General features: G+C 41.1%; 1 protein-coding gene and 1 pseudogene across 5 annotated transcripts in view; both read right to left on the bottom strand.

Annotated features, from left to right (window-relative positions):
* NRF1 (nuclear respiratory factor 1) overlaps window positions 1-14,705 on the bottom strand; it is a 147,920-nt gene that overhangs the window by 62,119 nt on the left and 71,096 nt on the right. For all 5 annotated transcript variants that reach the window (XR_003516318.1, XM_027572971.2, XM_027572973.2 and 2 more), the window contains exon 5: window positions 5,139-5,279. Coding sequence is in view for 4 of the 5 variants with exons in the window: in XM_027572971.2 (XP_027428772.1) it covers window positions 5,139-5,279 (141 nt within the window). In the remaining variant the exon portion in view is untranslated. The remainder of the gene's footprint in view (window positions 1-5,138; window positions 5,280-14,705) is intronic.
* On the bottom strand, window positions 9,788-10,735 carry LOC113911788 (annotated as a pseudogene).

Below are 14,705 nucleotides of genomic sequence, written 5' to 3'. Positions count from 1 at the left end.
TCATTGCTGAGCCAAATAAAAATTCCAGGTTCACTAACTTTCTGTAAGTGAAAAATGGGTGAGAAATGGTATGTTCAGGTTACTCAAAAGTTAATATAGGTAATATAAACAGTATTAATAATTGGTAATACTATCTTTGTGTGATGCCTTCATTTTCAAAGCACTTTCCCATATAATACCTCATTTTTTCTTCCTCTGACTCCATAAAGTAGGAGGGCATATATTATTCTCATTTTCAGAAGATGAAACTGGGAACCAAGGCTATATGTGGTAGGATTGGGACTAGAGACTAGACCTTCCAACTCTAAAAAACCAGGCTAATTCTCAAATTTGTAAGGAATTAAAATAATGGAACACATAACACTAGAACAATATCAAATATAATTTACTCTTTGGATGACTGAAAATTCATCTTAGGATAGCATATAGAATTATGTTTATGAGGGCGCATGGGTGGCTCAGTTGGTTAAGCGACTGCCTTCGGCTCAGGTCATGATCCTGGAGTCCCTGGATCGAGTCCCACATCGGGCTCCCTCCTCAGCAGGGAGTCTGCTTCTCCCTCTGACCCTCTTCCCTCTCGTGCTCTCTATCTCTCATTCTCTCTCTCTCAAATAAATAAAATCTTTAAAAAAAAAAAGAATTATGTTTATGAGTTAGGATCCCATCAATATAAACATTAGTCATCTCCGTTGCATTCAGGGCAGATAAGACAACTAATAGAGCTGTCTGGTTAACCCAAATCCAATTCTGTTACAGTGTACTTTTACAATTCTGGAATTTTATCACTTCAAGAAGTCATGAATTACCCATTTGGTCTGAATTCTAGAATTGGTGTCCAATTAAATTTACTTGGTCCTTTATAGCTACTGATCATATATGAGCTCTGCTTCCTTGACTATGAAAGAGGAATTATATATATACTCTGGAGGGCAAGGATTAAATGAGATACCCCTGTGAATAACTTAGTAGTGTGCCTTCCAAAACATAGTAGCTACAGAAGAGAAAAATAAGAGAAAGAAAAAGTTGTTGACATCTTCACCCAAACATAAAGTTCAACAAACTTGTACTTAAAAAAATTCAAGTTCAATATAAATATGAAAATATTTTTTGTGTTTCTATGGTTATAAAAGTAATTCGTGTTAATAAGAGAAATAAAATAAAAATCACCCATAATGCCACCATGCATAGATAATCACTGTTAATACTTTGGTTTTACAGTAAATATATTTACATCTCTCTAAAGTTTTACACACACGCGACAGAGACAAGTTTTGTGTGCATGTTTTAAACAAATGAAATTGATTAACTCAATTATGTATTTCCTGAAAGAAAAAAAAAATCTAGCCCTCTCCCAAAGAAACAAAATATAAAGCATTAAACAAAGTACTAAATAAAGCACTCGAATTAGAGTACATAAGAAATGTTATTCTTTTTAAAGATTTTATTTATTTATTTGAGAGAGAGAGAATGAGAGACAGAGAGCATGAGAGGGAGGAGGGCCAGAGGGAGAAGCAGACCCCCCGCCGAGCAGGGAGCCCGATGTGGGACTCGATCCCGGGACTCCAGGATCATGACCTGAGCCGAAGGCAGTTGCTTAACCAACTGAGCCACCCAGGCGCCCAAGAAATGTTATTTTATAAGCAGTTAAAAACTACTGGAACTCTCTATCCCATTGCAATAGAGAACAAGTTGGCATTTTTGGTGTCTAATATTTCACTCAATAGTAAATTTCTGGTCTCTTTTGGGAGCTGCTCATCTTCTCATGTAAATTCTAAACATCACTATCATAATTTATTCAAGCACTTTGTTCCCAGATTTTCCTATTATAAACAGTGCCATGAACATACATCTTTGCTCGCCTGGTGGGCATGACATACACGTTAAATTTTGATATACACTATTGCCACCCTGCTTTCTGGAAAGATCATACCACTGCATTATTTCTATTGACAGGGTGTTAAAATGCTTGTATTCTCATTCCCTCTCCTACCTAGGTTTAGTTTGAAATAACACCCTGCTTTTACTATCATTAATAATGAAAGGTTTTGGGATCAATTAGGAAAAAAAAAAGGTAACTGGCTCACATTAATAACAAGGATCTGAGGAAAACAACTGGGGAAAAAAAAAAAGATCTGGGGTAGAAAACCCAGGATCCAAATACTCAGAAATTCCCATTCAATTAGGAGCTGGGCTTTTCATCACTCTACTCACTCCTCCTCACCATCTGTTTTATTGGTTACGTATTACTTTTTGGTCATGATCTGTGGCGAGAAGGGAAAGGAGGGAACGTAGGACGATAAAGAAAATGCATGCCCCCAACAAAGCACCTCTGAGTCTGATCCCTGACTTGAGTACCAGCTTCCCTTGGATCCATCACTACACAAAGCTCTCCCAAGTGTATATGTCACAAGAATAGAAAACAGCACAGTTACAAATGTTTTACCTCCAACATGAAAATTAAACTGTTTGCTATGACTTCTGAGGCCATAAGCCAAGTTTCATAACATGAAACTTGTCCATGATGATTTAATATAATCAAAACCTCAGATTATTTCAACCTAACACACCAAATGTGACAAAGAAGGAAAAAATGCCCATCACAGGAGAGGGCATAATGCCTCACATGCCTAACACAGTATTCTTAATCAGAAGCTTAGTTAACTTTATAGATACCTTATATCTGAGGTACAAAGAAGATTCTTTACATAAATCAGGTAAAAAAAAAAATTTCACCTTATGTTTTCTTTAATTAGTCAGAATGGTCTTAAGGACAGAATAATAGGTATGAAGTGACAGGAAAAAAGTTTAGATAATGCTTTCCTTTTTGAGCCATTATTTAGATATTCTTCAAATGTTCACAGAAAGATCTATGAATCCAACAAGCAAATGATCACAATGTAGCTTTATAAAATACTGTATGGCTTTAGACCAAGCTACAGGTTCAGACTCAGCAGGAAAAAAGGGCCACCTCCTGAGTAGCACTGTCAATGTCTGCAGCCTGTGAACACGTACTTGGAAGACTTCCAATCCAGGTAACTACCATGCTGAATTTGTTTTACTCTGACGCTTAGGTCATCTATTGAACAGATACTATTATTTAGAATTCAGAGGTTATTTGGGTGCCGGGAGCTGTAGTAGATGGCAGTAAAGAACAGAAACTAAATCCCTGCTCTCAAATTCTAGCTAGAGAGATCCCAGGTAAGTATAAATGTTAATGAGTAAGATGATTTCAGGTAGTAATCAGTGTTTCCAAGACAATAAAATGGGGGATGTGTTAGGCAGTGACTTGGTAGCAAGGAGAAGCTCCATTAGATGGGATAATCAAGAAAGGCTTGGCTCAGGAGGTGACATCTGAGGCCGACTTTGATTAGGATAAGGTTACGCATGTAATGATCCGGGAGAACAACGTTTCAGGCAGAGGAAACAGCCAACGCGAAAGAATGGGCTTGAAGTGTTGGGCAAAAAGAGGGCCAGGGTGGCCAGAGCACAGTGACTGAGGGGGAGACTGAAGAATGGAGCTGGAAGAGGCTGGATTCTCGGATTTTGCAGGACCTCAGAGGCCATGGCAGAGTCTGATTTTGATTCTAGGAATAGTGGAAAGCCATTAAAGGGCTTAAATAAGGCGGTGATATGAGCAGATTTAAGTTTTGGAAAAAACCTCTGGTGGTTCCGTGAGGTACAGACTGCAGCGGGGCAAGAGCGGCAAGGAGAGCAAGAGAGTCGATCAAATGAAATAGTCTCTACGTGAGAGATACTTGGCTTGGGCGAGGGTGGTGATGGGAACTGAGGAGAACGGTCAGATTCAGGGCACATCTCAGAGCCGAACTGAGACGACGTGGAGTGAGGGCGAAACAGGGAAACAAAGGGTTGCTCCTATGCTGGCACTTGAGCAACCAGATGGACAGTGGTGCTGGTCACCGATACGGAGGGTCGTAGGGGGAGTGGAGAGTGGGGCAATCGAAGGTTCTGTCTGGGGCATGCTGGGCACTGGATATCTAAGAATGAGTGCTATAAGCTGGGCTGTAAACAGGATATAGAAGGAACATAAAGCCCATGGGCCAGATGAGACCACTTGGAAAGAAAGTAAAGATACAGACATGCCAATACTGGTCCTTGAGAACAGGAGGAAGAGCAAGCGGAAGAGCGGAGAAGGAGCACCGTGAGGTGGGAGGACATTCGGAGAGTGTGGGGTCAGACACAGAGAGCAGGAAGTGTTTTATTTATTTATTTTTAAAGATTTTATTTATTTATTTGGCAGAGAGATACAGAGAGAGAACAAGTAGGCAGAGAGGCAGGCAGAGGGAGAGGGAGAAGCAGGCTTCCCGCTGAGCAGGGAGCCCGATGACGGGCTCGATCCCAGGACCTTGGGATCATGACCTGAGCCGAAGGCAGCTGCTCAACCAACTGAGCCACCCAGGCGCCCCAGGAAGTGTTTTAAAGGAAGGAATAATCAACTGTGTCACATGCTGCTGGAAGACTGAATAAGATAAGGAAAGAAAATGCACAACTGGATTTAGCAAGAGAAGAGTACAATAAAGAAATAAGGTAGGAAAATATGTTATTAAAAAGGGCATTTGATCTTGATCAAGCTATCACTTTCAAAGCTGAGACGGACCACCTCAGCAAAATTCCTGAGGAATGCTGATTTATCTGGCTAAGTACATCTTGACTTCCTTCGTCAAAGCAAGAGGAGAGAAGCAATGACTCAGAAGGGTGTCCTTCTGAGTTTTCCATTCTTATTCCCCAGAAAGGGGAGCCTTCCTTGGCGACAGTGTGGTGGTATTCAGAATTTACATGGAAAGAGGAGCAGCTTAGCCCAAAAGACTAATAGTTTACTTGCCCTGCTTGACGGTGACTCATCAAAGTCCTAACAGTCACCTGTCCAAGCAAACCAATTCTGAGCTACAAGTTTCTTTATCTAACCCAACGGCCCAAGTGAAAGGAAAGAACTGCCAACCAAGGAGGAGAGTATTCTTCTGACACTACATTCTCTTCCCCAAGGCTGCTACCGCCTCGCTGTCAGAACCCAGCCTCTCTCCGCTGCTATCACTGAGCACAAAACTGACAAGTGTGATCTGAGACCCGCCCACACCCGGGCCACTTGTCTTTCTGTCTCCTCCTCACTTCCCGCCCCTTACCTGGGTCATTTTGTCCACAGAGACTGGAATTCCATCGATGGTGAGAGGTGGCAGCTCGGAGTTAACCTCCTGTGGCGCAGGGGCGTGTTCTGCCAGGGCAGACTCCAGGTCTTCCAGGATCATGCTCTTGTACTTACGCACCTGCAGGGAATTAAGGGCAGCAGTAAACGAGATGCCCAGCAACCAGGGAGGGTTGGTGCCAAGCAACTGGAGAGGGGGTAGGGCTACCTCCCTCAGCCACAGCAGAGCCCTAAGAGCAAACACTTCTACAACTAGCAGATAAAAATACCCGCTGGCCCCAAAGACATCACACTGTACAGAATTAAAGTGAAAAGATGATGAAATTGCAGGTAATAACAGTAGAAAGGAGCCAGGGGAAGTTTTACAGAAATACTGCTTCTTGGTTAAAATCACGTTTTCTCATTCAACGCCGACCCCCTTACCTGTTCCAGATCTAATAGGAATGGTGTTCTTTATTCTGCGTTTCCTGGGCCACCTGATAAAACCTAGCTGTGGCAGTTCACCACCAAAATCACTTCCAAGATCACCAAGGACTTATGTCTCTAAAGCTCTAGGCAACCTATCTGAAACTGCCACTACTTTCCTGCAAGGCCAGACTACCCAACAGGTGATTCAAGTGCTTAAGAGGCTGGGCTGAAAGGCATCGGAGGGAAAAACAAGCAGTGTATATTGTAGCTGTGTGTCAAAGGTACCACTATCAGCAAGGCCCAGGGCCAGAGAGAGCCCCGCGGGTCAAGCCCTCCTCCTTTCTGGTCCTCCCTGGTGACAGAGGTAACCTTCGAATCCATGATGTTTCTGTAGCTCCGACATGCCCAGGTCTGAACCAGATATCACTGTTCTGACTCCTTTCCTTCCACTACCAGTGAAAGGTCTCTCCAGAGACAGAGAACTTAATGGCAGCACATTTGTACATGCACACATTCCTCCATGATGAGCAGAAACGGTAGGCAGACACGGGATCCTATAACCACCAATGATGGGCTCATTCACTTACAAGAATACACAGTGGGATAAGGACACCTTAGGGGATAACAAAGAAGCCATGAAATTACGGAAATATAACAAGATGGGATAGGAAACTAACTTGCTTTCAGGTATCAAGCCATTATCCTCGGAAAAAAAGGGAAAAGAAAATGAGGTATCCAAAAATTATGACAATGTTCAAGGCCTGGGTTTTCTGCTCCAGACTGGACTCTCAATCAGGACAAACTTCCTTAGAAGTATCTCATTATGAGGATTAAAAAAGAAAGATTCCCATACTCCATCTCAAGCATGTAGAAAAGTAAAAATTACTGTTGGCTACGAAATACAACTTTTGCAGTGACAGAACCTTCCAAATAGGTCAACAATGAAGGCGATGAAAGAAAAATAGTACAAACACGTTTAATCATTATCATCCCAGAGATTCAGTGGTAGCCTGGTTTCTAACACAAAAAAGAAAGTTTCAAAAATCATTGCCAATATATTTACTGTAACATAAACAGCTGGCGTTGCCATGCCAACTTTAAGGATTTATATTTTCTGCTTTCTAGGTTTCTGTATCCTATGTAGAGTTTTTATGCTACCAGCCCAGAGAAACACCGAATCTTATAAGCGTAAGTTCTGGTCTTTGAACTTTAATATATCAAGTTAAATCATTATATCAGTATGTAGGCCCATAGTAAGAGTGAATGATAATAGTATAAAAATAAATTTCACTGTGCTGGAAATACCTGGCATTCAAAGACAGAAAATCATTAGATTATTACTATTACATTAGCTAGTTTCAAACAATTTTGGCCATTTTTATGGATCAGTAAAATTCTAGGAATTCATACCCAGGCATTTGGCTAAACTTATCAGTGCTATATAATGCCTTAAAAATACCGTGAGTTTCAAAAAGAAAAAAAACCAAATTGCTGGTAGAGCATTCCTCCAAGTAATTTACAACAGAATAACTTTAGCTGTGACCACAGTGTTTTTAAGGTTGCTCAGTAAAGTTTCCCAGAAGGATCAAGCTAGTGCTTCAATTTGTTCTGACTTATCAATTCTGAGATGCATATTCTTTCACATTTATCAGTCCTCTGAAATTGGGATACATCTTACAACTGCTGTGGATGAGACAACCTGAGGCACAGCTGTCACAGGCTATAGACCTGTGAACGTGGTGGCTGTTCTCCCTGGGAGCATGACTGTGATCCCTTGCCTTTTTTTTTTTTTTTTTTTGATTTTATTTATTTATTTGAGAGAGAGAGATAGCGAGAGAGAGCACGAGTGGGGAGGAGAGGGAGAAGCAGGCTCCCCACTGAGCAGGGAGCCCGACGACACGGGGCTCGATCCCAGGACCTCGGGATCATGACCTGAGCCGAAGGCAGACGCTTAACTGAATGAGCCATCCAGGCGCCCCAATCCCTTGCCTTTTCAATCAACAAACCATTTGAGAAAGGAATGTGAGTCTTGGTTGCAGTTAGATAATCTCCCCAGTGATCTTTCTGGTAAGATCAAGAAGCACCAGCATCAAACTTGTCACAGCTTGGAAAAACATCTAGAGACAATAGCAGAGCACTCTTTAAAGCCATGCAGCATCACTCGTGCTCTTGATGGCACAGAGGACAGTATTACATGAAATGTCACAGACGATGATGACTTTGCAACAAGAAATTATTCGGAAGCACCAGGCTGTGAAAGTGAGGAAGTTTTAGGAATATCAATTTATTTCACATTCCTTTTTTGGTACTATATAAAATGCAATACAATTAAAATCTATGTCTAAATAAGCTTGAAAGAGCTCTTTCAATAAGCATAAAACAAAAATTGTAAGTGATCAGCACTGTGCCGGAGTTTGTCAATGTTTTTTCAGTCTTCATGGTACATAAATAATGGTTCATCTTGTAAGTGATAATGCCATAGATCTGGTGACACAGACGTTTGTTTTTCCAACTTCAAAAACCACAGCTTAAGCCTTTGTTACTTCATACCAATGTCACTGTCAACTAACTGGTTTTACAAAGTTAAAAATCACTTAAAAACAAAATCAGCTAGTCTGCCTACCAGTCTCTCTTCCCCCAATTCATCCTATATACCACTGCCATTTATAAAACAGCTGAGCCCCGGCGCGCCTGGCTGGCTCAGTCAGTGGAGCATACAACTCTTGATCTCGGGGTCGTGAGTTCAAGCTTCACGTTGGGTGTAGAGATTACTTTAAAAAAAAAAGTATGTAAAAAAAATATCTGAGCCCCTTTGGTGGCTGTCTGAAAATAAATAAATAAATAAATTTCTGAAACAATGACTTATGACAATCAAATACAATTTACTGAGCACTTACTATGTGTCAAGCACTGTGTATATTATCTCAATTAACCCTCACATAATTCTATAAGGAAAATATTAGTATACCCATTGTGCAGCTAAGAAAAACAAGGCTTAATAAACAAGTGACTCCCCAAATCATATAGCTAGTACACAGTAATATGGCCACAAATCAAACTAATTTTTATCTAGTTCCAAAGCCTATATGTTCAGCCACTTTGCTATCGTTGTCTTTTTTCTCAAAACCACTTCTACAGTTTCCATTTCTCATAGGATGAAGTCCAAACTTCTCAGTCCAGCATTTCCACCTTTCTAATTATTCCCCACTTTGCCAATACTCCTCCAACCGGGCCACCAGATACAGTTGTGCCTGCCCAGCCCTGGAGACAATGCGAATGGCACCCTCCTAGCTGGTCAGTTTCCTCACTAACTTTTGCAGCGAGCCAAGTTCTCTTCTACCTCTGGGCCTTTAATTCTGCTTCCTACCAAAAAATTATCCATCTTTCAAGGCCCAACCCAATTTCCACTCCCTTTAAGAAAAATTCCTAAGTTTTCCTGCCATAATTCTTACTCCTTTAAATTCCTACAAAATCAAATGATCACTTACATTCTTACATATACCATGTACAACTAGTGTGTGACACCACGATCATTACTTAACATGTGTTATGAAACACTTCACATATTCAGACACATGCAGATGATATATTCCGCCCCCCCCCCAAGGAAAAAAAAGCTTTGTTTGGACTGAGAGGTGGAGAACGAGAAGGACCTAAGCCAGCCTACTGAACCAAGGAGTGAGATTCCAAAATGGCAAGCAGAGCTTATCAACCAAATGGACTCCACCTCCCAGCAGCCTTACAGTTAGTACAATCAATAAAGGCTGCTGGGAAATCTATTTGCCACTAAATCACCAAAGTGTGCCAGCCACCATTACAAAAACGGCACAGTTTCTTTTTTTCCATAATTAAATTTCCACAACACCTCCCAACTACAAGTATTACAAAAGAAAGTTTAAAAAAAAAAAATCACATTTTACAGATCTTAAACACATCTTTGGCATTTAGCTCCAAGGTCTCACCATCCTCAAAAAATAGTTCTCCTGCTAAACTCATCAGCTAAAAGTTCTACCCAAGTAGTGAGAAGATGGTCTTTGCTAGCCCATGGCAATTCTTTTCCCATTCTCCCTAGCCGCTTAGGGCTGAACAGCACAGTAAGGCTCAGATTGGGGGGATGAGGGAGAAGGGGCACAAGGGCTAATTTTCCCCAGTGCAAGATGGCATCTGAAGCTTGATGGGAGAGAACTGGCGAGGCTTGTGGGAAGGGTCCAGGCCCTGTATTCAGTCAGAGTCACTGCTGGAAGAGGAGGAGGAGGAGGAGGCGGAGGCAGAATGCTTGCCATGCTGGTGGTGTTTGTGCATCTTTTTATGAGCTTTCTTCATTTTCTTCCGCATCTTCTTGGTCATCACCCTTCCCGGTCCTACCATGCCGGGTGCCACAGGATTCACAAGAGGCATGCCAGGAGCAGGTGGTGGGTAGGGAGGTGGGTAGGGACCTAGGGGTTGGCATCCTGGATACCCTGGTTGTGGCAAAGGATGAGGGGGCCCACCTGGGGGGAAAGCTGGATTCCCCTGGGGGAACTCCTGGGGGAGTTGGAAAGGGGCCTGGAGGACAGGCAGGATTTACAGGCGGTGGAGGGGCAGGATTGGAACCTTCAGGGTACCCGACGTTAGGGGGATATGGATTTGGTCCTGGCTGCCCGGCACTGGGATTCCACAAGTTCAGGTGTTTCCTCCAGCCTCTGGCCGCAGCTGGAGGTCTCTAACTCCTCAGTAGAGGGACAGAGTCTGCGGATCCCACTGTCCTCATCTTTCACCTCCCTTTCCGTGACTAAGTCCGGAAGACTTTCCACGTGCAGATGATATATTAATTAACATTCTCGTAATTGCCAGAGGTGGAGCGTTTAGGGTGTTTATGAGAGCCCTTAAGAGTTCTGGGCACGGAATGTGCTTGCTGAGGATTTTGGAATTGGCTGCTACCACTGTAGTATCAATGGGCCCTTAGTCAGGTTGCAAAAAGAGTCCCAGACAAGATACCATAGTTCTTTTGTATAGCTGAAGCCTTTCTGGAGAAAAGAGGAGTCTTCAGAAAGGTGCCATGAAAAGATCAAAACATTTTTTCTTACCTATGTGCTTTTCTGAGGTTAAAAATATGTTGTCATCTGAGATACGTAACACAAAGACGCCCCAGTGCAGAGCTGCCCTCAGACCCATGAGCCTGAAGGACATCTGGCACTGAGCCAGGCCACACGCTGGGGCCCATAAAGCTCTGTTGGCCTTCACCCTGTTCTCTCTCCAGCCCCAAGGTCAGTCTCTTTTCTCCCCCACCTCAGTCCAGACCTCTAATTTTCCTCTCGCCCCCTGGGACCCTAGTCTTAGACCTTGGAGCCTCAAAGGACTTAGATGGATTCCTTATCTCATATTTTGTATCTAACAGTGTTAGTTATTTGTTGTATGTAAATAAAAAAGTTTTTACTTCACTATTTTTTAAGATTTTAATTGCAGTATAGTTAACACAGTGTTCTGTTAGTTTCAGGGGTACAATATAGTGATTCGACAATTCTAGACATTACTCAGTGCTCATCATGATAAATATTCTCTTTAATCCCCACCACCTCTTTCACTCATCCCCCCACCCACCTCCCCTCTGGTGACCACCAGTTTGTTCTCTATAGTTAAGAGTCTGTTTTCTGGTTTGTCTTTTTCTTTGTTCATTTGTTTTCTTTTTTAAGTTCCACATATGAGGAAATCATATGGTATTTTTTACTATTTTTTAAAATATGCTTCCACATTTCCTGTAACTTGAAGACATTTTAAAAAACCTATATAAACTTAGGACAAGAAATCACAACCAACTCCAGAGTCCACTCATCTACTGGGAAAGTAGAATTAAAGACTGAAGCCTGATTTCAAAGAAGCTAGTGACAACCCCAGAGCTACTTCTCACCTCTGTGCCTGGGACTAATTTCTGCACCTGCAGAACTGGTTAGTCATAGCCAGTGTATCCCCATCTAAATGCTACGGATTATTGACTCTGAGGAAAGAGCTCCACCTCCAGAAACTCCTGAAGTTCTTTTGGAAAAGGATGGAAATTCTCTCGCTGTTCCTCAACAAAATATTTCTAGGCCTATTCCTACCAAGCCTATAAAAGAGGGATATGGCAGTAAGCCAAGAGAATGCCCTCGGGACACAGCAACTTAAAAAAAAGCTACCATTTGCCAATGCTTTTCATGCCAGCTCTCTATAAACATATATAGGGGGCTGATAATCAACTTTAATTAATTTCTACTGCTCCCCAGTGAGGTGGGTATTATCCTTATTTTACACATGAGGACATCGAGCCACATATAGGAAAAATCAATGTGGGGAAACTACTCAAAAAAATCAAAGCTTAAAAACAGTTTTCACAAATGTGGAGGTTTTAGTTATATATGTCCACTCTAGTTAATACCAACCCATGGGCAAAATTGAATTAGCTTGTCTAAACGTTAATAATGCTGCCTTTTAGGTGGGAGCCGCACCTTCACTAAGAAGGATATTCAAAAGGGCCAAAACACCCAATGGAGTTCCGGAGGTCTTTTAACTTGTTTTTTGTTGTTGTTGTTGTTTGTTTTGTTTTAAAAAGCTGAGGCTTAAGAAGACATAGGTTTTAAACGGCAGAGAGGGATGCCTGGGTGGCTCTGTTGGTTAAGCATCTGCCTTCGGCTCAGGTCATGATCCCGGGGTCCTAGGATCAAGTCCCACATTGTGCTCCTTGCTCAGCGGAGAGCCTGCTTCTCCCTCTGCCTGCCACTCCCCTGCTTGTGTGCTCTCTCTCTCTCTGACAAATAAATAAAATCTTTAAAAAGCAAACAAACAAACAAAACCTTTAAAGATCTGTTAGATCTGAGAGGCTAGATCCCGAGCAACTTAAAGAAACCCTGAGTTTCTGAATAAGGGAATCTCATTCTACATTAAAGTCAAAGGCCCTTTCTGAGAGTTCAGCTAGCTTTAGGTTACTTCACTCCCTCATGTTACAAATATAGACATGGCGTATGTGATCTCTGAACCTAGTAGTTCCTCCAGCCAGCCAGCCATCAACCAAATAATTATTCATCTCCTATATGCTAGCTACTGTACTAAGGAAGAGCTGGGGACAAAATGGAAAGCAAATTTATCCATCACAGCGCCCCATTATTGTGCATATTTCAATCTAGTGGAGAAGACAAACACAAAAATTATCATAAAAATAAAAGTATAATTACAAACTGGGACAAGCACTATGAAGAATGACACAAGCCAACCTCACAGTTCTTTACATCTCAGGGTCTCAGTTGAGATCCAATGTAGGATTAGAACTTAGAAACCAAATCTGCATTGCTGAGTGCTGACAAACGTTTAAGATGCTTTACTCATTCACAACTAACTACTCGTGGCAGGGGCAATGTGTGGTACTTTGGGAGCATAATGGAGAACAAAGTAGATCCAGTCCCTCCCGTCTCAGAGCTCACAATCTAGCTGGGGATAGATGTTAATCAAATAATCATACAAATAAAAGTACATCTGCAGTAAGTATGCACAGGACTGTGGAACTGGAAGGTAGCCTCTTTTAGAAAAAGAGGCAAGGACTAAGAAAATGAAATGAAATTTGAATTATTGAATTAAATTTGAAATCCCATATTTAATACCCTGGACAAACCTCTGGGAGATATAATACTCCATCACCATGAATCCAAATCTCAACAGTGGCTCTACTATTCAGAAGTTGGGGAATCTGATGGGTATTAAGGAAGGCACGTATTGAATGGAGCACTGGGTGTTATACGCAAACAATGAATCATGGAACACTACATCAAAAACTAATGATGTAATGCATGGTGATTAACATAACATAATAAAATTAAATTAAAAAAAAGTTGGGGAATCTGGAGCAAATCACTTAACCTCTCTGAGCTAGTATTCTCTTGCAAAATGAAAATAATAATAATATGCCTACATCTCAAGGTTATTGCCAGAATTATTGAGAATAATCTGCTATATTATACAAATGTTAATTACAACAATCCTCTGCATTTAACAATTCCATAAACATGTATAAAATGCAGATTTACTTTTAAAGTAGGACCAAACTATGTATGGTTCTCTAACTTGCTTTGTTCACTTAATACATCATCTCCATCTGAAAATGTTAACAGAAAGACCTATGTCATCATATTTAATAGCAGTGTAGCAGTCCCATCTCTGGATGAGCCATCATTTATCTAACTAATCCCTTCTCTTTGAACATTTAGGTTATTCTCAATTTTTAAAAGATACTGTAAAGGGTACAGTGACTGATACACTTGTATATACATCTTTGCTCATTTAACAAATTATTTCCTTAGGATAAAATTTCAAAAGGAAGCTGGGTTAAAAAGTGTACATTTGGGGCACATTTTATATAGTTGTCAATCTGCCCTCTAAAAAATCACACCAATTTAAACTGGCTGTTTGATATGCCAATACTGCAGGTCGTACATCTTTTTCATGTTTGCCAACCCAAACCGTGTAAAGTGGCTTTCTGTTTTAATTCCCATTTCTTTGAAAATTTTGTTTGACATTTGTACTTCCTCCTTCTACTTATGTCTTCTCTTTTGTCATTAGGTGTGTGAAAATATGAATTTAAATGAAAAAACTTAAATATACAGAAAGATGTAAATAACAATAAATGCTTCTACCCTCACCACCCAGATTCAATAATTGCCAACATTTTGGCATAATTATCGGTCATCTGTACACATATACACCATATTTTTTGGGCTAACCACTTAAAGTATATTTTATTTTATTATTATTTTTAAAGATTTCACTTATTTATTTGAGAGAGAGAGAGTGCGTGTGAGCTGCGGGGGGCGGGGGGGGGGTGCAGAGGGAGAGGGAGACACAGACTCCCCTCTGAGCAGGGAGCCTGACCCCGGGCTTGATCCCAGGACCCTGAGATTGTAGGCAGATGCTTAACTGACTGAGCCATCCAGGCATTCCCACTTAGAGTATATTATAGAGTATATTTAGACACTTGTAAATACTTCAGCGTGCATCTTAGAAAAATAAGGGCATTCTCATACATAACTACAGTACAATGATCACATCCTACAAAAATATCAGAATTCCTTAATATCATCTAATATTTAATCCATATTCAAACATATCTTTGGGTCTTTGTTATTCATCTGTTCTTATT

This window comes from Zalophus californianus, chromosome 12 (genome assembly GCF_009762305.2).
Source record: "Zalophus californianus isolate mZalCal1 chromosome 12, mZalCal1.pri.v2, whole genome shotgun sequence".
Taxonomy (NCBI): Eukaryota; Metazoa; Chordata; class Mammalia; order Carnivora; family Otariidae; genus Zalophus; species Zalophus californianus.
Note: the sequence above shows the minus strand (reverse complement) of the source record. Positions and strands in the feature narration are given on the sequence as shown.